This window comes from Cuculus canorus, chromosome 2, assembly GCF_017976375.1.
Source record: "Cuculus canorus isolate bCucCan1 chromosome 2, bCucCan1.pri, whole genome shotgun sequence".
NCBI lineage: Eukaryota > Metazoa > Chordata > Aves > Cuculiformes > Cuculidae > Cuculus > Cuculus canorus.
In genome coordinates this window covers 125,803,514-125,829,127 of record NC_071402.1, presented here as the reverse complement: position 1 = coordinate 125,829,127, position 25,614 = coordinate 125,803,514, and the positions used below count along the sequence as shown (strand labels likewise).

The following is a 25,614-nucleotide window of genomic DNA, read 5'->3' as shown; positions in this document are numbered from 1 at the left end:
TGGGGATTTATCAAGAACTGTTTGACACAATAAATACTTGTGCAGGTACAAAGCCTTCCTAATCTACTCGTCCACAAGAAAGCTTTCTGAGTGCTGTTTCACTCATCACCACGGGTAGATTTGGAAGATCTGTTTGACCCACTGGCCAGGAAAAGGACACCTACTTTAGCTGTGTAGTCCAAGGCTGAATTTTGAAGTAGGAATGCAAGATTCTCTCCCAGCTGAGGTCAGTGAGCTTTGCAGAGCTGAATCACAGGGATTTAATGCAAACCCTGGTAAGTAGGTGTTAATAGTTCAGGTCAGCCTGCAAAGAAAGCAACTTGACTTTCTCAAGAAGGCTCCCCTGTACCAACCATGTAACTAACTAATGCAAGACAACTGCAAAAAGAATTTGTAGTAATGAGGACTATCTTTAAGAAAACATAAAGGCAGTCTTTAGGCTTCAGTCTACATAAAAAATTTACCTTTTTGCCATTACATATTTGAATTTAAATACAAGACTTGAAAAATAACGTGCAGTACTATATGTGAGGTCTTACACAAAACGAACAATACTATGCTTGTAACTCTACCAAAAAGATTAAGAAAGTCAGTTGCAATCATCTTCAAAATAGTACTCTTCTGAGATGACACAAGGCATCATACAATGCGGCAAACATTCAAAGCAATTCCGCAGATAGTTTTCTAAAAGGCTGTGGTGGTTCTCTGTTGTTTTTGCTTTCACATCTTCTACCGACAAAAAATGGGTTCCTTTAAGTGCTAACTTGATCTTTGGGAAGAAATAGAAATCACAGGGAGCCACGCCTGATGAATAAGCTGGGTGCTTAAGCACAGTGATATTGTATCAGCTAAAAACCAGTTCACAGACAAACTGTTGTGGGCTGATACACACTGATTATTTTCCCACCAAGGCTAAGAAAATGTCTATATTTGAACATATGTCCACTTGTACTAAGTGAAGTGATAAAGTTGAATTGTTTTGACCACCTGAGGATGACCAGTGTTTCTGTCATTCTAACCTTGGATGGTAATTGACTTGTCCTTGACATCTGAAATATAAATCTGTTGGCATTGTAGAAAATTATATTTGGTTTAGGTGTATATGATTACTCCTTGACTGGATTTTACTCCTTGACTGGATTTCTTGCGAAGCTTAATCCTAAGGAGCACTGTCTTTTCCTCATAAGCTCAGCTAAACTAGATAACTTTCAAACCTCAAATGGCCTTACACTCTCTTTAATACAGATCTAATTCTTGTTTTCAACAGTTAATAGCTAGATCTTACACTTTAAAAACTTGTGTTGTTTCTAGACTAATTGACAACCATTCTTTTCTTCCTGTTCTCCTGCTAGATCAATGAAATAGACCATGTCAAGCACAGTACTATCCTTACAGAATCCTGTCCAAATATTTAAAGCATTTGCCTGTGCTTAAAGTGCTGCAGGATTTGAAACTTGCCTGTAAAGTGGAATTTGTTGTCTGTAATGCTTACTTCCATCTCTGTTGGCCATAGTGATCCAGTTGCACCAGTTCTGCAGAAAGAGTGCTAGTAGTGACCAAGCAGGCCAGATCCTTGCAGTGAGGCTTTTCTCTGTGCGTTTCCAGCTGCAGAGGATGTGCGGTTACTGATACTTTCTGCTCCTGCTGTAGCCGGGCCATTTGTTTTGCCAAGTGGCCTTGATTATGGTTTCATTATGGAATGCATGTGTAGCCCTGGATGGAAAAGCTGTTGTTCCCACAACAGTGTTGTGTTTCTCCAGAATGGTAGAGCTGGAGAGGATCCCTTGGTGCTTGTCAGGTCCCGGCAGCCACACAATAGACATCTATTATAGATTTAGCTAGAGGACCACAAAGTAGGATTTCAGTTATATCCATACATAATGTGTAGGTTTCAACTGGTTTAGCTAAAGGTGTGATTATATAAATTGACACTTCTGTTTTAAGACTAGATTGTGGTTTTGTTTTTGTTTTTTTTTTACCCTGGAGTAAATATATTTAAGTGAGCATGGAATAAGCTTTACTTAACACGAACTTAAACCAGTTACATCTCAGTCACTTTTTTCCCATAGGCTTGTAATACAGTCTAAACTGAACAGGTTTAAAATGAACTTAAATCTAAGTGTTCTTCTCGTTGAGGTAGTGGCTGCTTTGTGAATTGGAAGTCTTTTCTCCTGCTAAAGGCAGAAAAAATTAATTCAGATTACTTAATGGTCTACTTGAATTCATTGTTAGAGAGCTATCATATGGGTTTGGGCACTGTGAAAGCAAGCTGTGGGCTGTCTCTGTCCTGCAGGCATAAAGTTTTCTAACTTTGCTCACATTGCTGCTTGTCCTTGAGCAAGTGTTTGTTCCGGGCTGGCCAGCAACTCCCTCGACTTGGCTGTGAAGGCAAAGCAATTATACCCAAGTCTTCCTTTTCTTCTCTTCCTCTCATTTTTGTGTGTTTGTCATGTCTTCTGTTCTTTCACAAATTCTTAAAGGAGTTTTCTATACAGGAGATCTGCTTGTCATACTGAGAATTGGCTAAGGGGCTCTTGCCAATCTTGTGAAGTCATGGTGCAGCAGTGCGGTCAGTAACTGGGGTGAAAGTAACCAAAATCACATCTTGTCACTTACTAGGCACAAAAGAGATGAAAAGCAGAAAATCCACGCATATGAATAAATTGCTGATTTTCAGCCTGATCTTCTATTAGTCAGGCTCATGAAAAGTTCCTCCTGCCAAGTGCTGTTGCTGCTTGGAGTTGTTTGCTTTAGTAATGAGTAACAGTGTTTAGAAGCTATTTCCTTCCAAAATATCATTTTCATGCCACTGCCACAGCCTAGCTCAGAAAGAGAGCTAGGCTTGTTGAACCACCAAGCTGCCCAGTGGAAAAATTTATTTAAATGGTTAATTTAACTATTGATAGATCCAGCTCAAACTAGTGCGATATATGGGTGCAGCTACACAGATTCAACATCTGTAGGTTTCTGCTGTAATAATGAGCTTATCTGATGGGCTCTTTAGGGGAAGAGAGCCCAAAGAGTGAATTGCCACTGTGCGAGAGACTGGACATCTGATCCAGCTGGACCATTGTAATCATCCCTCATGGGCTTGGTCAACTTTAGAGACCAGAGAAACAGAACAGTTTGGCTGGAGTTGATCTAAATGCTTGACGAGCACGTTGCATTGACTGCAGCATTTCCTCTCTTCCCCGCTGTTTTGAGCTGCAGCTATAGAGACTGCTTAGGATCAATATGACTCAGGACAGTATTACTTAACTGTTCATTTATTTTTTTCCCATATCTGTGCTTGGTCTTTCCCACCCATCTCCCCAGACATACGTCATGAGACTGGGACTTTCTAATTCTGTGGTTGGTCAAGACTATCGCTTTTGCTTCACTGTCTTCTCTGAGACAAGACCAAGCACTAGCATTTGCTAGGCAGGATTGGGTGACATATCACAAAAATAGCTGTTTTGATAGATTAAGAAAATCTGCATCAGGAAGAAGGCTAAGTTAAAACACGTAGTGCTATGTGACAGCAATTCAAGCAGCAGAGAAAAAAGAATATAAAATGAAAAACATTTAATATGAGCAAAATGAGACATTTCTAGCACACATAATTCAGGATGAGTCAGGAAGGAAAGGGTCAGGTGATGTCAGCCTCTGCATTGGCAGTGCTGAGAAAGAGATGTTGCAATAAGACTGCATGGCATTTGCTGACTTTTGCTATGCTTACTCAGCAGCAAAGATACAACTTCCATCAGCCCTTCTTTTCCTGTGATAAGTCAAAATCAGTTACTACAAAGACACTTTGGGGAGGAAAATATTTTTAGGGCAGTTTAATTTTATTTAATGCAAAGAAATATTTAATTCCTGTAAGAAACGTGAGGTTTTGGACAAAAGAAAAATATACGTTCTCTGAACATAAGCCCTGCTTCAGAAACAGCATTTAAGAGTTTAATCAGTGTTCTGAAATGGTGATACTTTAGTCTCTATTTACAAATCCCTTCTTTTTGGTTTGTAATCCAGCTTGTAAAAGTAACAGCTGTCTGATGTGTTGTTTGCAACTGGCATCATGTAAAAATACCCAGGTGTGGTTTATTTGTCTGGGCATGATTTTATATTGCTGGTTCTAATTAGTGTATCTAATCAGATCTGTGTATGGTTTGCGTATGCACATATACATCTTCACTTGTCACTTTTGTAACTCAACAGAACTTTAACTTGGAAAGTACGCAGGTACTATGTCAGTAAGTGATTTTAGCCTGAAAATTACTTGCTTCTTTCCCTTTGTTTTCTGAGGTAGTTTTACTGCCAGTGTTATGCCCTATTTGTGTAATTATCCGTAAGAAGTCTAGTGCCTATCCATTGTTTTCCATGATGAGTATGGCTGTAGTTGAAAGGTGATTGAATTCCAAACTGCCAAAGTTGCGGCTACTTCTGAAATTGGTTTCTGCTAGCTCAGGCAGATCTCAGTTCTCCAGAGCAAGCGTGCTTATTGGGGCTTTACTTGGAGGTCACCAGTGAATCCCTTCAAAGACTGCCTCATCTCTTTCTTGGCCTTCTGAAAGTGCCCTAGCAACAAAACCTGCAATTATTTATGCCACAAAATAATTTGATGTAGTTTAAGCTAATTATTATGCACTATAGTATTTGGAAAGAGTAGCAAAGGCAGGCTCGCATGGCAAACCGGCTTGACAGGTTGCCCGGAGAACACAGAAGCTGGAGCTGCAGGAGAGTTTTTAGTGGTCCCCAGGCTGCCTGCAGAAGCTGTGGCAAGTGTCAGCCCTGAGTAACAACTAATTACCATGACAAAAACTGGCATTCTGTCTTTACCCACACTTATCCTTCTCCAACTACTGCCTAAATGCCCAGACTGACAGCATTAGCCGTACTGGTGTTCTCTAATGGGAGAAAAAGAAAGTAATAGTTGCTCTAGGACTTTGTAGCTGCACCTTTGCAACAGTGGCTAGAACTCAGAATTTCAAGTGCAGCCAGAAAGACGTGATTTTTGTCAGTGCGATTCTGTGTAGTGGTTGGAGGGATGGGCTATGAGTTTTGTCGGGGATTTGGGAAGCTCTTGTTCTTTCAAAAGCAATTTAGACAGTGTCCTTGGTTTCTGCTCAGCAACAAAGCGATACTGCTGCTACTGTAATACAACACTGATGATGCAGGTAGCTTGAAGCCTGGAAAGTGAGAAGAATTTGCTCAAATGGTGCTTTACTTTATTGACTTCACTAAACAGACTGCAAGCCCCTCAATGGTGTGCAGAGTTTGCTGTCTTTCATCTTCTTTTCCCTTCTGTTGAGCTGAACCTTGTGGTGATTTGCTGATGGAAGGTGAGGGAGGTAACCGTCAAGATAGAGGAGAGAAGGAAGGATGCTCTGTCATGTGCACAGTCTAGAGTTACAGTCCTCACCATCCTGTTCATGGACAGTGATGGGCAGAGGGGAACTCGTGATTCCTGATGAGTGCAGTTGTTTTGGTCCCAGGTATTAAACTGGAATAGGTAAAGTAGAAGGCATCTGCTGAGGCTGAGTTACTTTGGATTGACTGGAAGTCTCTGCTTGGGGAACAGCATTTGAATAGGATTTTTCCTGTCAACAAGAACAGTAGTTCTGTGATGGCCATGTACTCAATTCTTTTAAGTGCCAGGCTATGTTATGATGTGGTCAGTTTAGCATCAGACTGGTACATTTTATATGTATAAATGTATGCTAACTATATATAATTTTCACATTATCTTCTTCAAAACTGGGGAATAAGCACTCAAAATTTTGCATGTTTCTTACACTCCAAAGCTCCACTATCAGTCATAATCTAAGTCACTGCTGGACTAGATGAATCTTTCCATTGCTACATACAATATGGCTGGTCTTACAATTTCAGGCAATTTTGTTCCATAAAAGAGTTAACATTGCTTTCTCCCACTTGTTATCCTTTCCTTTGAAACCTATAGTAATATTTCACCTCAGCTTCTGACTATCTGTGAGTTAGTAGTAAGAGGATATTTGGCCCCTCCATTTCCAACTCATTTTCAACAGCAGTGAGACAGGCACCTCTCAGGTCCTCTGCTTCGTGCAGGAGTTGAAGATGTTCTTTCCCCAGCAGTGACTCTCCCTGCCAATGACTGACTTCTCAGAATTAGTCCAGAACCTGAGACTTTTGCAAATAAATAAATGGTCAAAAAAAACTGGTATTGTCCTATCCGAAATCTAGCTACTACTTATGTTTTAACATGGGATTATTGAGTTTATTATAGCCTTTTTTCAACTCTCCAGAGCTAGCATCTTCTTTTATCATAGCTGTATTCATCATATCCTCTTCCCATCGTCACCTCCTGTATGTATATTTTCCTTAGAAATCCATATGGATGACTTGCCTTCTAGGATCATAGTGTGATCAGGTGCACGCAGGCGTGTTATGTGATGGTGAACTCCATATGTGGATGCAGCTGTACTTTCTACAGGTTGTAGATGAAAATTCTTAGGATTTTTTTTTTATTAATATTAAGGTAAGCAAAAGATAAAATGCAGCAAAAATCTTTAAGTATTTAGAGATTTAATTGTAATATCTCTCTCAGTCATGTTGAAGCCTTGACAGAGTTTCACTTGACGCTCACTATGGGAAGAACCTTAAAAGTACAGCTGAGATCTTTGCTTGTGACTGAATAGGACTTTCAGTTATCACCAAGATCTAAAAGTAGAGCAATCTTCCCTATTAAATCTTGAAAGTGATCTTTTAGATATGTATTTAGAAATAATGAAAGGTGGGTGGATGGATAATTCTTGAGCTGCGGGTCGACACTTATTGCCTGAGGGGAAACACTGGCTGCGTGAAATTTGTGAGCAATCCCAGAGCGTGCAAAAACATTGTAAAGGCCACTGCTCAGCAATGAGTGAAATTATAAAATTTCAGTGCAATTAAACACAGCTACTAATGAGGTGGCTGGGAGGGCTCACATTTGTTTGTGCTGTTCTTATAGCAAATTGTCAAGCAGTACCGCAGGCAAAAACCTTGAGTTTTGGTCTTTCAGCTTGGGAGTGTAGAGAAGTGACTTCCTCTTTAAGAGCAATCCATTTCCATGATAAAAGGGTATTCCCTTGGATTATTAAATAATATCTTTTAATTAAGATTTTAAAATATAAAATCAACTCTAAAGTATGAAATAAACTATAATACTTAATAGTATTTATCTGTGATCCTTAAGAAGAGCACTGCAATTTATTTTCCAAAGAAAAAGCACTGCAGTACTTGGGTTTGGTTTCTTTTTTTCTTCCCAGATTTTTTTTTTTTTCGACTACAGGAAGTATGGCAAGTCATCCTACGTAATCTTTTTGTTTTAAGGTGGTTGTTGGCAGTTGTGGAGCTGTTCCCTAGTGGTTTTGTTGGTTATGCAATTAAGAACTGTCAAAAATATGTACCGCAAGGAGCAGGTGTCAAGTATATAAAAGTAGTAAAGAAAAACAGTCTTCAGACTGATAACAGAAGCAGAACAAAAACTTATTCAAAGCAGTGTTGGTTTTTTCCCAGTCACAGCAGAAAGCATTTTATCAAAACTACAGATCTACCACTGCCTTTTTTGATTCTTTTTCCGAGCACTGCTGCATTTCTCTGTCAGTGAAAATTTTTTATGAGTAAAAAGACAAGCAACCTTCCGTTTGTTTTCTGAAGGCTGCTTCTCTTCATTACCAGTATTCTGGGTAAGGTTTTTCTAAAGATAAAAAGACATCTTGTTAAGCAGACAGTTGAACTGTTCTGCTTCACTGACTTGTAAGTATGTTAAAGAAGTCCCAAAATATGTCTTGCTACTAGACAGAATACTGCATTTGGTGTGTTTGCAGGTAACTGCAGCGTGATTGGGGTGATCTCGGGCTTGCTGAAGTGTCTGTGGAAAAGGTAGCTTTGGTGGGCTTGTATTTCTGAATTTTTTTCAAATTACTTGATGAAAAGATTATATATTTTAAATATTTTAGGAAGGTTTTGGTGCTGAAATATTAATTTTAGTCATTAAATATTCAAAATTGCAATGGCTGCTTGAAATTTAAACTGTTCTTTCTAACCTACATCAGCACATAACTTGGTCATTAGAAAACAGGACAAAAAGAAATGTGTTATTTCAGTCCTGTCATTCACTAACAGTGTTGGGAATGAGATATTTTGGGCTTGCATGATTTCTTACTTAAAGCAGTTAAGAGACAGGAGAGAAGGAGGCTGCAAAATCTGATAGAATAAAGATATATAACTGAAAAAAAAATAGAATTGCCATTTAAAAAACAAAACGACATTCAACTGGAGCAGAAAGGGGAAAAAAGCGCCCCCCAACTATATAGATTTACAACGGCACAAAATGAGGAGCGATAGCAGGCAGAAGCAGCCCTTCCTCTTCAAACAGCCTGAGCCCTGCACAGCGTTTTTGTGGTTTGGGTTTGTGCTTGTATGAGAAAAGCAATTTGTCTCCACCAAAAGGAAATCTCCTAACGTACTTATGTATTAGCAGAAGCTATAACTGATGAGACAAATAAATGCTTGTGCCTCTTTGAACTGCTTGGTGCTGCTGAGCCTGCTTCCACCTTCAGCCTGAAGCACGTGTGCCAGTTATGCACAAATACATTGAGTAAAAAAAAAAATAAAATGTATTGGGAGTGTGTTTTCAAGATTCCTCTGTGGTTTTATCAGCACCATCCCGGCTGCAGAAGTGAAGTGGTGGCCTTCTCCTTGTGGAAATAGGAACTATACTGAAGGCACGGTTTGGGGTGCCTGTATGGACATTTCTGTTTGGAGACAGAGTATCCTATTTGGGTGTAACATCCTATAAGAATTTGACAAAGGTATGTTTGTTCCAGAATGTAATTTCCTGGTCCTACAAAGGAATATGTGTGTGCTTATCTTTGTGCATTTTAGGTGGAGTTGTAATGTAAAAGGTGTGTTTGTAAGAGGCATTGGGCGGAGGGTGAGTTGTCCAAGAATCCTTAGCTGAGCTTGATCGAAATATGTAATTATATAGTGACAACAGCATCTCCAAGCTCTGTATTGCCAAACCTTAGCAAGCCACCTCCAAAAACATAACCATGTGTCTTCCCTTGTCACGTGTGAGCATTTTGCAGCCTGCTGACAAGAGCTACGGAGGTGGTTGCCTAAGAAACATGCAAATTCACCTTTTCCAGCACAAGGTGCCTACCCAGATCAAATCAGGAATTTGCTCAGCTTCTCCTGCTTGAGTGGCACCCCTCCTGACTATGAGGCTAAGCCAGGGAGCTGTACTCCTGGGGCGAAGGACAGATCCTCCTTGGGTCCTGTTCAGTTTGGAAAGAGGAGGCTGACTTCTAACAGCCAAGGAGGCAATAGTGTGTTTTTGTAGCTGGGAGTCAGTGCAGGTGTTAGCTGGCTGTGGCTGGTTGGCATGTGGGAGAAGGTAAAGGGGAAAGGCAAATTGTAAATCCTTTTTGCCCTGTTGTCATTTTTAGGCAGGTGGTGTGTATGCAAACTAGCAACTGAATAAAGCTGCTCTGCTCTTCCTGTGCATGTACCTGTCCTGAGGAAACAAACTGGTTTATGAGACTGCAGAGGTAGTTAAAAATTTATTGGGATTTCCAGGGAAAGAGTAGGTTTAAAACAGATTAAAGATGGAATTTTTTTATTTGGTGTAATTATACACTTCCCTATGTGGAGGTGTTAAAAACATGGACACTGAAATTTAGCCCTAGTAATTTAGCCTGCTACCCTGCAGGATCTGGACAGATTGTTTCTCTGCTTATCTCGGTTTCAGAGAAGCAGTTGAGAGGGACTTTAAATTGTGCTGATCCAGGTGTTTTAGTGTCTCCTGGACTTGCCTGCAGTCTCACAGACATGTGCTTGGGTGCCTGGGAACAAGGCATGGGCAGCACTGCCTCGGCTGTTTGTGCCCTGGGGATGCTCGCTGTGCAGAGCTGTTGGGAGGTGGGTCCAAGGATAAGCTCTGAGGCATCTCTCAGAGCAGTGAAGAAAAGCACTGATTTCCAGAGATGGACAGGCATCACTGGACTGTACAGCAAATACCCCCAGAAGGGGGCTAAGCTAGTGCCTCTAAAATGGGATTTTTTTTTTTTTTTAAATAAAGAATTATTTTTAGATCTAGTTAATACAAACATGTTTTCTGGTATATATGGCACTGAGCCTGGCTATTTCCACTGTCCAGAAAAAGTGATAATGACCTTCAAATAACTACTACATGCCAATCTGATGTTTGTCTGTCTTTCTTTTTTTTTTCAGATTGATATTAATTTTAGTACAAACCACTGAAGATGACACCAAAACATGAAAAACAAGTAAGTCACCTCTAAGCTTTAATAAAAAAGAATTCTGCTTTGGTGATTGTGGGTTAAATTTCATTAAGATTCATCTGGGCTGGGAAAGATTGGTTGTATTCTTCATATTCTAAGGGCCAGGCTACAGAATATTCTGGAGTGATGCAGTGCCAGTTTCTCCTGTTAAAGTTTTATGGAAGAATCAAATATTCATTGAATCGAAGAGAAGGAGGTTAAATGACTCTATACATAAGGGGCTCTGACAGTAAGATAGCAGAGAGGGATTTGGATTTCTGTTTTCTCTCCATCAGTTATCAGGAATTTTCTAGAGCATAATGGTTGGAGCTGAGTCTGAACTCTGATTACCAGATGCGTGGACCACAAGAATCACGCTTGCATGTTCTCTTTTGCTCCATCACAACGAATGTTAAAAGTTTCAACGAATGATTTTATCTCAGCTGTTAGTCTCTTATCAGCCTTGCTACTCAGCGTGCGTGGAGTGAAGATACCAGCACTCCCAGCGTGAAAAGCCCCATGTCTTTTGTGGCTGATCCTTTTACAAACAGACGACCTGGTGGGAAACTTTTTTCTCTGAAGCTTTGTGGAAAATGACTCTTTCGGGGTTATTGACTAATCAGATGTGTAACAGTGGCACCATGGAGCATGAGGTTATCACCTGATACTGTTCTGAGCACAGCAGTTTGAATTAAAATGCAGCTGGAATGAATGAAGCAAATAATCATCCAATGCAAGATTATTTTTATTCCTCCTCCTTGTGGTAGATTTTTTTTCCCCATATTAAAAATACATGTTTCCATGTCAGATTTCCTGTTTTCCTAATAAGATGTTAAAAATAGACTTAACAGAAGCACAATTTTTGTGGTCAGATCCTGTATAGGAGAGCTACTGGCTTATCCTTCTCTCTGAGCAATCCATTGCATGATGCAGAAATATTTCTAACGGGAAAGATGAGGGCAAGTTAAAAAATAAATAAATAAAAAAAATTCATCTGTTTGCTTCAGCTGCTTTTATGGTGCATTCTTCCTTTTGAGGCAAATCCAAATGGGAAAGTTTCAGTTTTCAGTGCTTGTGTCTACATGACCTCAGTGCTGCCCTTTTCCTCTGCTATCAACACTCATGTTCTTTGCATAAGACTATAACTATGAGGAAGTAAGTGTAAACCAGGCATGGGGGTCACTTTGGCCATTTTGTCATTTTTGTGTGGCCCTAACTGCTTGGACTGCTCCAGGTCTTGAGGACAGGGTGGCTAAATGCCACTGGTGCCATGCCTAAGCTGGCTATTTTAGCTAGGAATTAAAAGGTACATCTAGCCAGGGATCTGCTCTGCTAATTCCAGCTGATTATGTAGTTATGACTACTTTTGAGGCAGATTTGAAGTCCTTCATGAGAATGTTTGGGCCAGCATGGCTGCTGGGATCCATATCAGAGCTAGCATTTTGGATAGGAAATGTTTTGCTTATCAATTTAACAGTTTCCAGGGATAAGGAATAAATGTAGAAGTCACTTTTTCCAGTAGCTTTCTGTTGAGTCTATATTGTTCCCACTGCAATAGGCCTCCATGACTTAACTTAGACACTTCGAACTGACAGCAGTAGATTCTGGGTTTGAGATAATTATTTCACTTATGTGTTATAGGACACATATCATTCTTGATTACATGATAGGTGTGCATATATTGTGCCCCTCAATTTAAAAACAAAACCAAAACACAAAAAAAATCTTCAAAAAACCCAGTGTTGAAAGTGTATAATGTGGCACTAGCTGGATCCGTAGTTCTGGAAAAACCAAGCAGAACTGAGTGGGGGAAGAAGACACCTTGAAAAGCACTGCAGCTGACGAAAGAAAAAGTACCTGAAATCTTGTGTCTCTTTGGGCTCTGCACCCTAGTTTGTGCAGCTGGATGGCAATGCAATCTTTTGACAAAAGATGAAGTCAGTGTTCATGTGGGCTGTGGGAGGGAGAGGCTAGCCTCACCCTCCCCTAGTTTAACAGTGTATTGCTTGAAGATAGACATGTCTATTGAGAATATCCTAATTTTTATAGCAAGATGGGGAGGGAAGGGAGAATATACGGAAAGACAGTTGTCATTCAAAGCTGTTGTAATCTGGTGACTGTTTGTGACCAGTGACCATAGGATGGACTGAGCATACAACAGCAATTTCCCAGAGGAATATTCTGCCACCTAACTCTGCTCACACCTAAGTGTAGCCTACATGTGACTATTAGCCTTTGCAAAAGTACTTTTATGGGGATAGGGAAGGCACAAGCACCTTTTTCTGGCAGTGTATCTGCATCTATACCAGCCAGTTAGGGCTGCTTTGATTAAATCAAAATTGTTGTCCAAGGTAGGGTCTTGTATCCTGGAGAAGCCTTTAAAGATAAAAAAAAAAAAAAAAAAGAAAAAAAAAAGAGGTAGTCTAAGTGTGTAACACCACTGTTTCAGAGCAGCAGAAACTGCTAATGGGAATTGGGATTAACACTTACTGGATTCAAGATGTTTATACAGAAGTAACCATAGATCTTGAGAAAGACTGTACATTTTTGGTTTTGTTTTCTCATTGCTTAATGTTTGTCTTGCTTAATTCTGGACTCAGTGTTGGTATTCTTTGGTAAATAAAGGGGGGAAGGAAAATAAAAAGAAACACCTAGTCTTCTGTTGAAATCCGAGTGTTTCAAATTGGAGCTGACACTGGCTGTGTGAGGGCTGCAGTTTGCTGAGATGCTCTGCTGTACCATAGGTCATTTTTACTCTTGGCTCAGTGGTATACTGCGTAGACATCTGCCTGCCACTGAAAGGCCTCCTTTATGGGTACAGTCTGAAGGGTGCTTAACTGAGTTGGTATTGAAACTGTGTGACTAACAGGAAATTAAAAGTATACAGGGTTTTCTGTGTGAACCACGTGGTCTGGAATGATATGCTAGGTAACCCATAGCTAATGCAACACTTTATTGCACTCCTTTGCTATAATAGAGGTTTAAGGAAGCATACATTTTGTTTCTGTACAAAGGAGAGAAGAGTTATAGAAGGTTACTTGGATACGAAGTAATTTGGGGAACCTGGACAAAAGGAAGTGCAATGAGAAGCCAGTATGGCAGTGGATGAGAGGAAGGGGACTGAGGTTCAGTTACGAGCAGGCTGCCTGGAGCTGTGACTCCTGAGCTGCAGCAGCTGAAAGGGAGAACAGCATCCTGTTTAAAGCTTCCTGGCATAATTTCTCTTCTTCCAGCTTGCAGGACTGATGAGCTTAGGGCTCAAGAAAGAAAAAAGTGTGTTTAAGAGAAATAGTTGCAGCTATGGGGAAGAGTGAGATGCAGGGAACTGGAGGGCTGACAAGGCAAAAACTTGCTTGGAGGTGAGACTATGGGTATGAAAAGATGTTACAGTGGGTACAAAAGTATGCCATGTCTATGTATGTATGCTAAATATGATCAACAGTAAAGCAAGAGGAAAAAAACTGGGAAATGTTTTTTTCTTTTGTTCATCATGTTACTCAGGAGGGCGAATAACTTCCTCCTCTCTCCACTGGTGTTTTTCTGCTTGTAAAGGCATGACCCTCAGCTTGTAGAACTGATTACAACTCTCTTAATTTGTTCCTTTTGTGTCACGTTGGTAGAGTGTTAAAAAGTTGCAGAGAATACAAAGCAGAGGAGAATCTGGCCTCTGGAGCTCTTCAGCAAGGGAAGAAGCAGAAGAGGTGGTAGGAGCCTTTGTAATCGGCTTTCTTTGGCAAGATGCTCATAACACACACCAAAAGGTTATCCAGCAATAATGTAGAAAGCATGCCTGTGACTAGGAGCTAAGCTAGGTGAGGTAAAACTACGGGCTGTATCCAGACATTAGGCGACAGGCTCCCTATCCCTGAAACAGTACCACCTAGAAATAATCCCTGAAGTAGTACTGCCTGGAAGTCAGTGTGGTAAATGATTTAATCCAGGCATGAACAATTCCCTGCCATTTACAGAGTGTGTCAACTGTTCAGGGAAAAATGTCTTTTCTGTCCCAGGTTGTCATTGCTCGTGTATTGATCCATTGAAGGTTGCCACTGGTGGCACACTGAAGTGTGCATGGTGGGAGGAGAGGACTTGGCTGAAGAGTAGGTGGTTTTATTTCTGATGTCTGTGGTTTGATCATGGAGAGACACCTTTTGAGAGCTTTCAAGTTCAGGATATCTTGATTTGTGCAAAGGTGTACTAAAAAAGTGTGTTGTTTACCAGAGCTACTGTCCTTCCTAACACAGTTGATTCCTGTACCTGGAGGTCTTGTGCAGTGCATTCCTGTTAGGGGGAACTGATCTAAGGTTTAAAATGATCTGGTTTTCTTTAACTGCGTAATTGTTTAAGGAGTTGGCTTAGCTCTTTGGGTGAATAGTTTAAGCAACTGAAGTAGGGCAGCCTGTTCTTTTGCTTGGGAAACAGCAGGTAGTTAGGCACACTTTCAACCTCTGTATTTTAAAGAAACCTTTTCCATCTTACAATGAACATACAGATTTACCATTTTTTTGGTTTTTGTTTTTCTTAAACAGAATACAGGGTTTCACATGATCATTAGCTAAGGATATTCAGCAGCATTTAATTCTCCAGGTTCTTCCAGTTCCTATTATTGACAGCCAGTAATGCCCACAGGCCTCACATACTCCTTTGAGATACCTCTAAGTCATCATATGAGAGTAGGAGTTACAAGGAAATAGAAGTTGTCATATCTCATTTAGGACAAATACTCTATATCACTGTCCTTTGAAAATGGGGAAGCTGTGTTGCCTTCTTGGGCAGATAGGGATAGTAGTGCCCTAGTCTTGCATCCTCAGTCGTACTCCATGGCTTGTGTTGTTGGTGGATCCAAAATGACACGCAGCATTAAAGAGGAGGAAGATTAATCTCCTTCCATGCAGCATCTGGGATGCTTGGCTTGATACCTTGATTCCCTGTGTCACATCTGTGTCTAAGATAGTGGTACTCCCTTTTCTGCTGAGCTGGAGCAAGTTGTTTGAGGTGTAGAAAAAAAGGCAGTTCTTCAGCTCCTCATGAAGGTACTGAGCACTGACCTCTGATTCCTGAAATCAATCGGTATGAATAGTAGGTTTTTAAAAATATAGATAAAACGAGAAAAAGAACTTTAGGAGCAAATAGAATGCTATATGTAAGTGTTGGGTACCAAGTTCAGGTTTGTAATACATTCTTTATGAATGTTGATTACAAGGGTGGGAAAAACCTAAAATACCTGCCTAGTTCTCTCTTACATGTATGACTGAATGTCAGGTTTTTAAGTTGTAGCTACTGAGATCACCAAATCTCCCATGCATGAAGCATGTATGAATTTCCCCAGTATTACTTAATCTGAAATATTCCTTTTCAGCTTGCAGTTTGGCAAGAAATTTCCCGGACGTGTGGTGTAGCTCAGATGATTCATTGCTTTTTGCTTCTGCTTTTATAGGGTTGCAAAATCCAATAAAACAGCAGTTCAGCTTTTAATCTGCGCACAGTAGTTTGTGGAACAGCAGAGCAGTCAAGAGTCTTTCAGACTGCCTTTGACTTCCGAAATTAATTGCTTGATTTTTATTATGCATTTGCAGGAATTTGTAACTGTGTTGGTGCGAGACCCCAGGACACAGAAAGAAGACTCATGGCATTCTTACATAGACTATGAGATATTTATTCATGTAAGTACAGAAATACCAGCACACATATTTTGGGCTCTTATTGTTGTTTCTGTCCAAGCCATGGTTCTCTTTGGGGTATTAATGGAGTTTCTTTGTATCGCTTCTGGGAGGCTGGAGGATATTATTCTGCTTTCAACTTCTGAGATGTTGTGGAACAGGTATGGTGGGTTGGCTAAAGGCCATGCAGTAGGTCTGTGAATTTTGTATTGTGTCCATGATGTCTTGCAATGGAGATTATTTTTAACTTTGCTTACCAGATAGAATACTGTCATAGTCAGTGATGTATTACCCTTAGAGAAGGATTTTGATGTTCAGGTATGTGTGGGAAAACATTTCTTTCAAGAATATGTCTAGTTATTTGTATGTTAAATTCTTCTCAGTTCTTCTTGCCGCATTTTTTTGGTTGCTGCCATGTGGTTGTTTTCAGTGTGCCTTGACGTTCATGGTGTGCTTGTGCTTGGATATATCAAGTAACTACATTTAGGTTTATGCTTGTAGCTGACTGTTAATGGGAGTGCACTTAGAATTACAGATCTCTTGTGTATTAAATCTGTCATATACATAACTTTGTTTTGTTGATTATTCTTCTTTGGTGCATGATACAGGAAGGAGTTATCCTAATTTTCTAAATCACGGTTCAGGGATTTTAATTGCAATGTCAAGATTTTTTTGTGAATTGTGTCAAGTATGAAGAAAAGAATTTGAGAGCACCAACTTGCGTAAATAATGCTTGTCACAAGATCAAAAGTATTTCCTTCCTGTGTGGGAGAATTAAGCATAAAGTGTAATGACTGCAAGCAGTCAAAGGATGGCTTATTTAATGTCCATTGTGACAAGTACTTCTCTCCTGTGTGGCAGTGAGAGCTGTGAAACTCTTACATTTTGTAATGTGGTTTAAGTACTGTTTCAAAAGCAATTATATTTCTGACTAATGGTGAATAGAAATTCTGTAGATTTGGCCAGGTGGGTGCTGTGTTACTGTTTAATAGGCATTGGTGTTTCTGGATGGAACTATATTACTGACTTTCCCAGTGACTGCTAAGTTAGGGTGATGTCATTTAGACCCAGTGTTCTGTGATCCAGCACTGGACGTCTCTGAAGCTGACGAGCAACAGATCAGGTCCCTACCAGTGCACTGCCAGGGCTTCCAGAGACCAAGTCTCTAGGTCAATCCTTCCATCCAGGCTACTCAACAGATGCAAAATCTCAGGTCTTCCAGGCTCTTCGACCAGTTGGGTTCTCCTTGTGCCCAGCTCTTGGAGCATTTGGCTTCTTAAAGTGTGAGATATCCCAGGTACTCATCTGCTTCAGAAAGCTGACATCCTTGGGCCTTCTGCAGCCGGCATCATGTGGCTGTCTAGGAGCTGTGGCTTGTGGCACAGGATTGAGAGCAAGTTGGACTGCAGGGAGGTATATAATGGATTCCTCTCTGATAGGTGGAGGAAAATTTTGCAACAAGCATTTAATTTCTATGAATTGTTTCTCTTTTGGTGAATTGGCATTTCCTAGTGGAGTATTAGTGTTCATTGGGAAACTTCCAAGTGCCGCTGCTTGCAGAGAGTGGTCACATTGGTTTCTTTCATTTGATTTAAGTAGGATTGCACACTGGAAGAACTCAGATAACTATTTGCAGGATTATAACTAGAACAGCTAAACATGCCCCCTTTTTTTTTCCTGCAAAGATTGCCATTATCTGCTGAAACTTTTTCCTGAGGTCTTCACGTCCTGAGGCGATGAAAAAATATTTCCCAGAGAAGCAGTAGATACTGTCACCAGTCCTGTCTGAGAAGTTCTTAACCTAAACTAAATTCATGTGAGGCTTTACATTGGTGTCTTGGGGATTAGCATCTCGGATGTTGCTTTTTTTAATATAATGCCTGCAGTTGAGCTTAAGCTGATTTACAAAGTAAAATGTTTTTTATTTCCCAACAGACAAACAGTATGTGCTTTACAAGGAAAACATCCTGTGTTAGACGACGCTTTCGAGAATTCGTTTGGCTTCGGCAGAGGCTTCAGAGCAATGCAGTGCTTATGTAAGCAACTTCATTACAGCTTTTTAATAATCTTGACAGTCAGTGAAGAGGAGGATTGTTCCATCTTAATTCTGAGAACTGCAGAAATTGGATCTGGGAAGTGGCCTGTGTTTCTTACTAGTACTTAGTAGCACAAGTTTATTCTGTATAGGGCATTTTCTCTGTTTTAAACCCCAAAGAATGTGGTTTGTACTGATAGCCTTTGTTTGGTGAGCCATCCTCTAATTTATAGCAGATTCAATCTGTGTTTCCTTTTGCTACACACAGGTAGCAGAAATAGCTACCTAGTGTAGGTGTACATACCTCCTCTCTGCACTTTTAGGATGTGTTTAGGTTCCATAAGAGCCATAAGAGACCCAGCTAGACATGCAAGCAGGCTTAACAACTGGACCAGAACATTCAGATTAATTTATTTTTCCCTTTTGAAGTGTATGAGAAGACCTTCAGTTTCTCAGCCTTGTGTCCCAAAATTTGATTTAATAAGTTTCTGGAACATGACTCATGATGTTCACATACTTGGGGTTTTGGCATTTGCTTATTGCATTTTTCTCTGCTGTTTCGCATTTGGTTTTAACTGTGTATTTTCTTCTTGTTTATAAAGACAGTTACCTGAACTGCCATCTAAAACTCCCTTTTTCAATATGAACAACCCCCATCACGTGGACCATCGCCGACAGGGTCTGCAAGAATTCCTGGAAAAGTAAGTACATCCTATTCTAGACATGTTGGCGTTTTTATGATGTCATCAATTTTCTGGTTTAAAATAGCTCATCTCTGGTACTTGAGAGCCACCGTGTGGTCATCTGTACTTGCTACACATTTGGTTTATTTGCAAAGTCATATTTTGTACACGTGACTTCATGTCTGGTTGTGAGGAAACGTCAGCTGGGGCTTTTCCATTGTGTTTCATTGCATTGATTGTAAATAATGGTTTTGGGTTAATATCACTTTGCAGTTGTGTACTGAGGTTGGGTACTGAGGTTGGGAGATCTTTCACCGTGATGTTTGTTTCTAGCTTTCAAGAATGAACCAGGTATTCTCACACAGCAATAGACTTGCTATTTATGTCAACGGTAAATCAGTTTTTGTGGGCTAAGCCACTGGGAGCCTTGGAGAATTCTGCAGTGAGATCTCCTAACGCGGATATTTCCTATAATACCAGTTACTTTGTTTACCAGTCCCACTAACACAGACAAGCTCTAGAGTCTGTCATCACTTTCAGTACAGCTGCAATTTGTATAAAATCATTCATCTGTGCAGCTATGTAAAGGGTTAGTGTAAAGGAACTGTGTAGTCATAGCTAGAGTCTGGCCTGCGTTATAAGGAGGTACCATATGAGTTTCAGTACTGCATCCCTCAGTCTCTCTGCTGTAACCACTTTACCTTCTACAGTGGCAGAGACCCTTCTGGGGTAATTTTCTGCTTTCTCTGCCATTCTTGTAGTACCCTGACACTAGTGGTGTGAGAGCAGGCTGCTCACAGCTGCTGGGGCAGGAATCGTGCCATTTGCAGGCTATCTTTAGCCACGGCTTAGGGTAAGGACATGGTGAAACGCTGCAAGGAGAGACTGTTCATCTTTTGGTATCAGTGTTTCCATGAATCAGAACTGCATAAGCAAAGGAAAGAAGCAGAACATTCCAAAAGCCTCATGGTCAGTAGGTAGAGAAATATTCGACCCACAGTTTTTCCAGTCAGTGGGATATAGTTATAAGCCTCCATAACAGACAAGAAATCACTAGTCCTGAGGCTGTTAGGCTTAACGGGTGAAGGCAAGGAGAGCTAACAGCTACAGGAATAAAATTTCTGTATACAGTTACATAGGATCTGTGGCCAAAGAATAGCAAATAAATACTGCTTGAAAGCGTGTGAGACAGAGAAGGGAGAGCAGAAAAAGATCGTATTTTTTTCCTGCACCTCAGGAAAGAAGAACAGTGAGATAGTGACTGTGCTTCTAGAGGTGATAACATTAGTGGTCAGCCAAAGGGTATGGTTCCCTGTGTCTGAGCAGTTCTAGCTTGGATTACTGCATCTCCAAAATAATTCTCATTTTAGAATGGCAAAGAATGTTACCAATCTGCTAACTTGTCACTAATCTGGTAACAAGTTAAAATATTTCAGCAACAAAAATACTTACAACACTGTGCAAAACAGAGAGGTGGATTGTCTTGAAACAAATCCTTGTTCTCCAGTTTTGTGGATGTCTGTAGCTTAAATGGTTACTGAGAGCTGAAAATGACAGCATGTGGATTGTTTTAACTTGCTGCTGTTAGTGCAGGAGTGGGAAAAGAGGCATATCTGTTGTAAGGTAATGATATAAATCTTTGAATTTGGATGGTGTTTAGAAAAGGTGTCATCTTTCTCTCAGCCCTGGGGAATAGTTGGGAGGAATTGCAGGGATATAGTTATGTGATGAATGGGCTTGGCATCAGACGTGCTGTGCCATTGCCCTCTGCTGGTTGGCACCTCTGCAATGCTTACTGAAGGGATCTTTTTACTGGCTCAGCTAGCCTATATGATGCCATTTTCCTCTTTTTTTTTTTTTTACTCTGAAGCAATGGTTGTTATTTCTTTCTCTAAAACTGAGTTTGTGGGACTCATTAACAAAAGAGTGTGTTTGTGTACACACATACGCACATGACTTTACTAAAGCTCTAGGTCTGGATGCTGCATGTTCTCTAGTGTGGCATTCATAGGGAACCATAGACGTAGACTTCCCTGTTACGTTAGGAATGTGGCAGGAAAGGAGACAGAAAATAGTTGCGTTGGGTGGCATAACCCATAACTGCAAAGCTGAATGCTCCGTTTGCCCCAGCAATAATGGCAGTCGCCGAGCACAAGCTCACAGCTCCACTGGTATTTCTTTGTGACAGTAGGAAGAAATGGGCTTTGAGCCTATGTGGACCTGTCAGAGGAGAATTTTGGAAATAACATTTTTCCAATGTCTGCATGCAGTGTGGGCATCCCAGCCTCTCTCTGCTCTTAGTGCCTTGTAAGGTTATCAGAATCCAAGCCGCCTCTGAAACGGAGATTAGTTCTTTCAGTCTCAGTTTGTGCCCAGTGCCCTTGCTGTGTGAACAGATTGCTGTAGTGTCTGCCTGGGCAGGAACCACATATCTGAGGAGTAGAGATTGAGCATTGGAAGCTCTCTGGTGTTCAGCTTCTGGCCCTGGGAGCTGCTCCGTATTACCTGTATGTGGACAGCTCTTGAGTTCTCTTGTCCTTCTTCATGTGTCACTCCAGAAAGAGTTAGCACAGGGCAAGGTGCATAGAGACTTTGTGAGGCCTCTCTATGCTGAGCACAGTAGCATGAGAATTAGACCAACAGCTGGACACTAAACCAAAAGCACTAGACTTCTTTGGTGAAATCTAGAAACAGATGTCCCATTTTGGTGTGGCTTTACTGCACATTTGCAAGGTAAGACGTGCTTGTCTAATGGATTATTATCTCTTGAATGATAAAGAGCTGTAAAGCTCACTTCTTGTCTGAGCATAATTTAATATTTCAAGAGGTCATTTGCATTAACGGAAGTCAGCCAGCCCCTCTTCAATTATAAATTACTTCGTAAGAATAAGGAAAACTGTGTTTTTCCTGGAAAGCATCCTCATACCTTTGAGGATGTCTGTAAATTCACAGGAAAAGTTTACTATTAAATTGGAGGTCAAAATTAAAACACTATCTTATAACATTAGGCTCTCTAAGATTCTGTTTGCTTTCATCCCTTTTTAGCTGCACAGGTTTAACTTTGGGATTGAGATTACTTCCATAGAAGATCATTTGTGCTCACTTATTAGAAAACTAAGAAAAACATTTTAAATGAAGTCGGGTTAAATTTCTGACACTTTTTTGTTGCACACAATTGAATCCCCCAAAATTGTGTGGTTTAGGAAAAGAATTAGTCTTCAGTTAGTTTTCAAATATGCAGTTTATGATGGGGTGGAAGAGATACTAGGAGTGTTGAGAAATGCAGTGATTGGATCCACAGGGGGTGAAGGGCATGCACAGTGGTGCTGCTCTGCACAGCTGTGCATTGGGTTCACTTGGTGCCAAAGGAGCCACCCAAAACTCAGAGCCGTTCTCTGGAGTCAGCTGGGGTTTTGCTGCCTTCCTCACTCTCCCCATCACAGTCCCACAAGCAGGAGCTGGCGCAGGGTTGGAGGACTCTCTGTCAGAGGTGTCTCCGCTGGGTGCGCTCTCAGGGATGCGGAGAGTGGGAGACTGGCTCCAAAGGGGATGGATGCCGGCTTGCTGGGGCTCAGGTAGGAGCATGAGTGGCTCTGGGGCAGGTAGGGTCTCATCGGGTGGGTGGTGGCTGCCTCTTTCCAGTGGAGCCTTGGTAATATTTCCTATCTGGTGAGCAAAGAGAGTAACGCCTAGCAGGCTTGTGTCACTTAATCCTTTCCTAACTGTATGCATTATCAGATGCCCAGCAGTTGCTTTGCAGTTGCTTGCTCTCAGTGACGTTTTCTCCCTTATAAAAAATGAAAGAGGGGAAACACAGTTGGCCTCTTTTGAGAGGAAACTGGGGCTTTGTTTACTGTGGGCTGTGAGCTGGGGTGAGGGGCTGGATGCTCAATAGAGGGCACCATAGCACAGGCTGTCATCCTCCCTGCCTCTGCACTCCTGTTTTTTTCCTTCCCCTTGCTCTTTTGATATGATGTAAACGGGCAGAGTAAATTTGTTGAAAACAACATCGGAGTGTTAACCTTCCACACGCATGCAAGTGTGCATCTGTCATTGTATTAGGTTACAGTAGATACAGGAAATCTTTAGTTAGGATTAAGTTGTACTGTTCAGCCATATGTTGTTCTCCTCCAGCAGAACAGTATATAATATACCTAATAAAATCATGTTGAAGAAAACCAGATTTTGGACCTTGTCCAAATAAGACAAAACACATGTTTTGTCTTTTACAAATGTTCTTGCCGTAATGCAGGGAAGGAGAATTTCTCCTTGTATAGTATCCAGCATTTCTTCAAAAATGACATTCATTTTGGTTGTGAAGTGACATTTTTTTGTCCCTGTTTCTTTAAAGGTCTGGAGGTCATGAGCATTTACAGAATACTTACAACCAATGATTCACATGGCCACGAATAAAAAATGATTTTATTATCTCTAATTCATATGTAGAGCCTTATCCTGCAGCCTCCTTAATCATATAAGTAGTCATTATGCATGTGAGCAATCTGGCTGAGAGGAGTGAGATCTTTGACAAGTAATGACTACTGATAGGATCAAGACTCGCAGGATTCAGCCTTTCGTTCGTATCCCAGGCGTGCATAGGAAGTCTGTTGTTCTCTTAAATATGCCCAGTCAGTTTATAGGAATTATCACCATGAGCTATTACTCTTCCATTAGCACGACGGCAGTGAGAACTGATTTACATTGCCATAACCACAGCTTTGCACTGACACTGGCTGTAATAAAACTGTTGGAGAAATACTGGGAGTGCTACCAGTTGTGTTGGAGTTGTGCTTGTGTTCAGCCTCTGCTAAGACATCTGAGTATTAATATTATGACACTCTGCCTTTCCTCTTGCCTTTTTGATTTGTCAGGTGGTGTTTTCACTTTTGAAGTCCTTGGAGACAAATCTATTTTTCAGATATACAACCCTTCAGACAGTGAGTCCCCAGGACAGTGAAAGCCCTGGAGAGCAACTGCTCTGCCAGTGCTTAATACTACTAGTAACATCTGCTGACAAATGTATGGTTATTTCCTCAGAGGAGGAGTATTTTGAATGGGAAGGCATAACGCTTAAGGATGGCACAGAATTTATTTTTCATTTTGATTGCTTGAAGGATGCAATTAAAAAGCAATCTAACCTGTTGGTTCAGAGGTAGCAGGAAAAGCAGAAGTTACTTTTTAATTAAAAGAAAGAAGAAATACTTCTAGAGTATTACCGGGTGGAAGGTGTTCATAGGTTTGCTTTCAGGATGGTTTCAAATGGTTTGTAAAATGCAGTGTTTAGTCCCTTCCATCCCCTTATGAACACACGCATATATACACACACAAGTGTGATTAGGTTTATGAACATCTTTCCATTTCTTTGCCTTGGATTCTCTTCACTCCTGTTGCCTCCAGATGGCACTATAAAGCAGAAAAGAAAATAACTGTGAAATAATGAGTCCAATGTAAAGTAAAATTGGAAATTGAATTATAGCTACAGAAAAAGGACAGTAGCCTTGAGGTCCTGATCAGTCTGTACTCTTATCACTTTTGTTTGCTGTTCCATGTGTTAGGTTACTGCCGAGTTAATAACAGTGCTTTAGCAGTTCAAGGCTTAGCAGAATTGTACTGGACATGAAATAAAGCTAAAATGAATTTGTGTCCAATATCATTGACATTAGTGCTCATTACTTCTCTGGTGTAATGCCTCAAACCATCTAAAATCAATTTTAAAGATTACCCATTATTTTATAAAGAAAATAAAATACATTTCAAACAGCAACAGAGCTGTAAGTGTTGTGTAATCTCATGAACAGTTAGTTACTTGTGTTTTCTCTAGTTGACAGGAAACTTTTGAAGGTCCAGCAAGAGGAAAATCTGTGAAACTAAATGCCGTCCACAGAATTTAACGTCCTGGCGTTTTGCTGGGATACTTGGCATTAGACACGCAAATGGTAGAATTGCAGAAATGTGCATCCCCTCATTGTGCTCATAAGCCTGGGAAAAACAGTAGTTACTGCAGTAAACTCCAGCGTGTTATTTTTCATATTTTTTAAGGGGAAGAAAAGACGAAGGAGAGTGTTTATTCCTCCATGTGTGTAAACTATAAAGGTGGATTTATTGTGTGGGATGATACTTTTACTTTTTGTTGCAATGTTTGCCTTTGTTTGGAAGGTATGTTTATGAAGTTAAGTCTGAAATCCTTTTCTAGTGGCCACTGAATGATGGCTTTTCAAACTTTATTCATGAAGCTGTTGCTGTAAAGGTGTGTAGATCTGTAAATTCTGTGTTTTGAATCCCTTTTACAGAGCTGGCTTCTTTTAAACTGTGAAGTTTTTCTGTATATTAATACACTGCACGCATTGATTTTACGGATGTCTTTTTGTTATGTTTATTTTTAAGTAAATTTTTAAGAATTTCGATTGGATTAGAAAGGATCTCTCTAGGTATGAAAGTGTGCTTATTTTGAACTTCAGCGAAATCTGCTCCTTCTGAATCTGAATTTCAAATGCACCTGGTAGATCATTAGGGTCATTGCAGACATTTCCTCATTGGAAGGTGTCAGAGTTTGAATTATTTGGTTGAGACTGTGCGTGTTTACCTAGGCAAATGAAATGTGCCTTTCAGTTAGATACCTTTCAGTTAGATACCTCTTATTGCTTATTTTGATTTGACAGATTTTCATTGGCTTAGACAAAGCCAGATATCCTTTAGTCTACTTATTAAATGTTATTGTAATATTGGCCACTTTAGAGAACATTTTTCAGAATGTATTTGTGTTTTAAAACATTACAGTCTGAACACACCATTAATCTTATTTGAGAGAAGGAATTAATCAGTTACACTTTTCATTTTAGTCAGAGTACCTATAGAATGCAATATTTCTTTCTTGCTCTTACTAGTTCTTAGATTAATGTCATCTCTTGTTTCCTATTGCATAGCAATGACTTTTTTGATACAACTGTAATCTA

The 25,614-nt window shown here is 40.3% G+C and overlaps 1 protein-coding gene across 4 annotated transcripts in view; it reads left to right on the top strand.

Annotated features, from left to right (window-relative positions):
• The window catches only part of SNX10 (sorting nexin 10), a 36,525-nt gene that overhangs the window by 6,509 nt on the left and 4,402 nt on the right, over positions 1-25,614 (top strand). For 3 of the 4 annotated variants that reach the window (XM_054059776.1, XM_054059775.1, XM_054059778.1), the window contains exons 2-5: positions 10,234-10,289; positions 15,860-15,946; positions 17,879-17,979; positions 18,581-18,679. In XM_054059776.1, coding sequence (XP_053915751.1) covers positions 10,266-10,289; positions 15,860-15,946; positions 17,879-17,979; positions 18,581-18,679 — 311 coding nt within the window. In that variant the 5' untranslated portion in view covers positions 10,234-10,265. Of the gene's footprint in view, positions 1-8,664; positions 8,814-10,233; positions 10,290-15,859; positions 15,947-17,878; positions 17,980-18,580; positions 18,680-25,614 lie in introns of those variants that run through there. The other variant, XM_054059777.1, reaches the window with a different exon arrangement.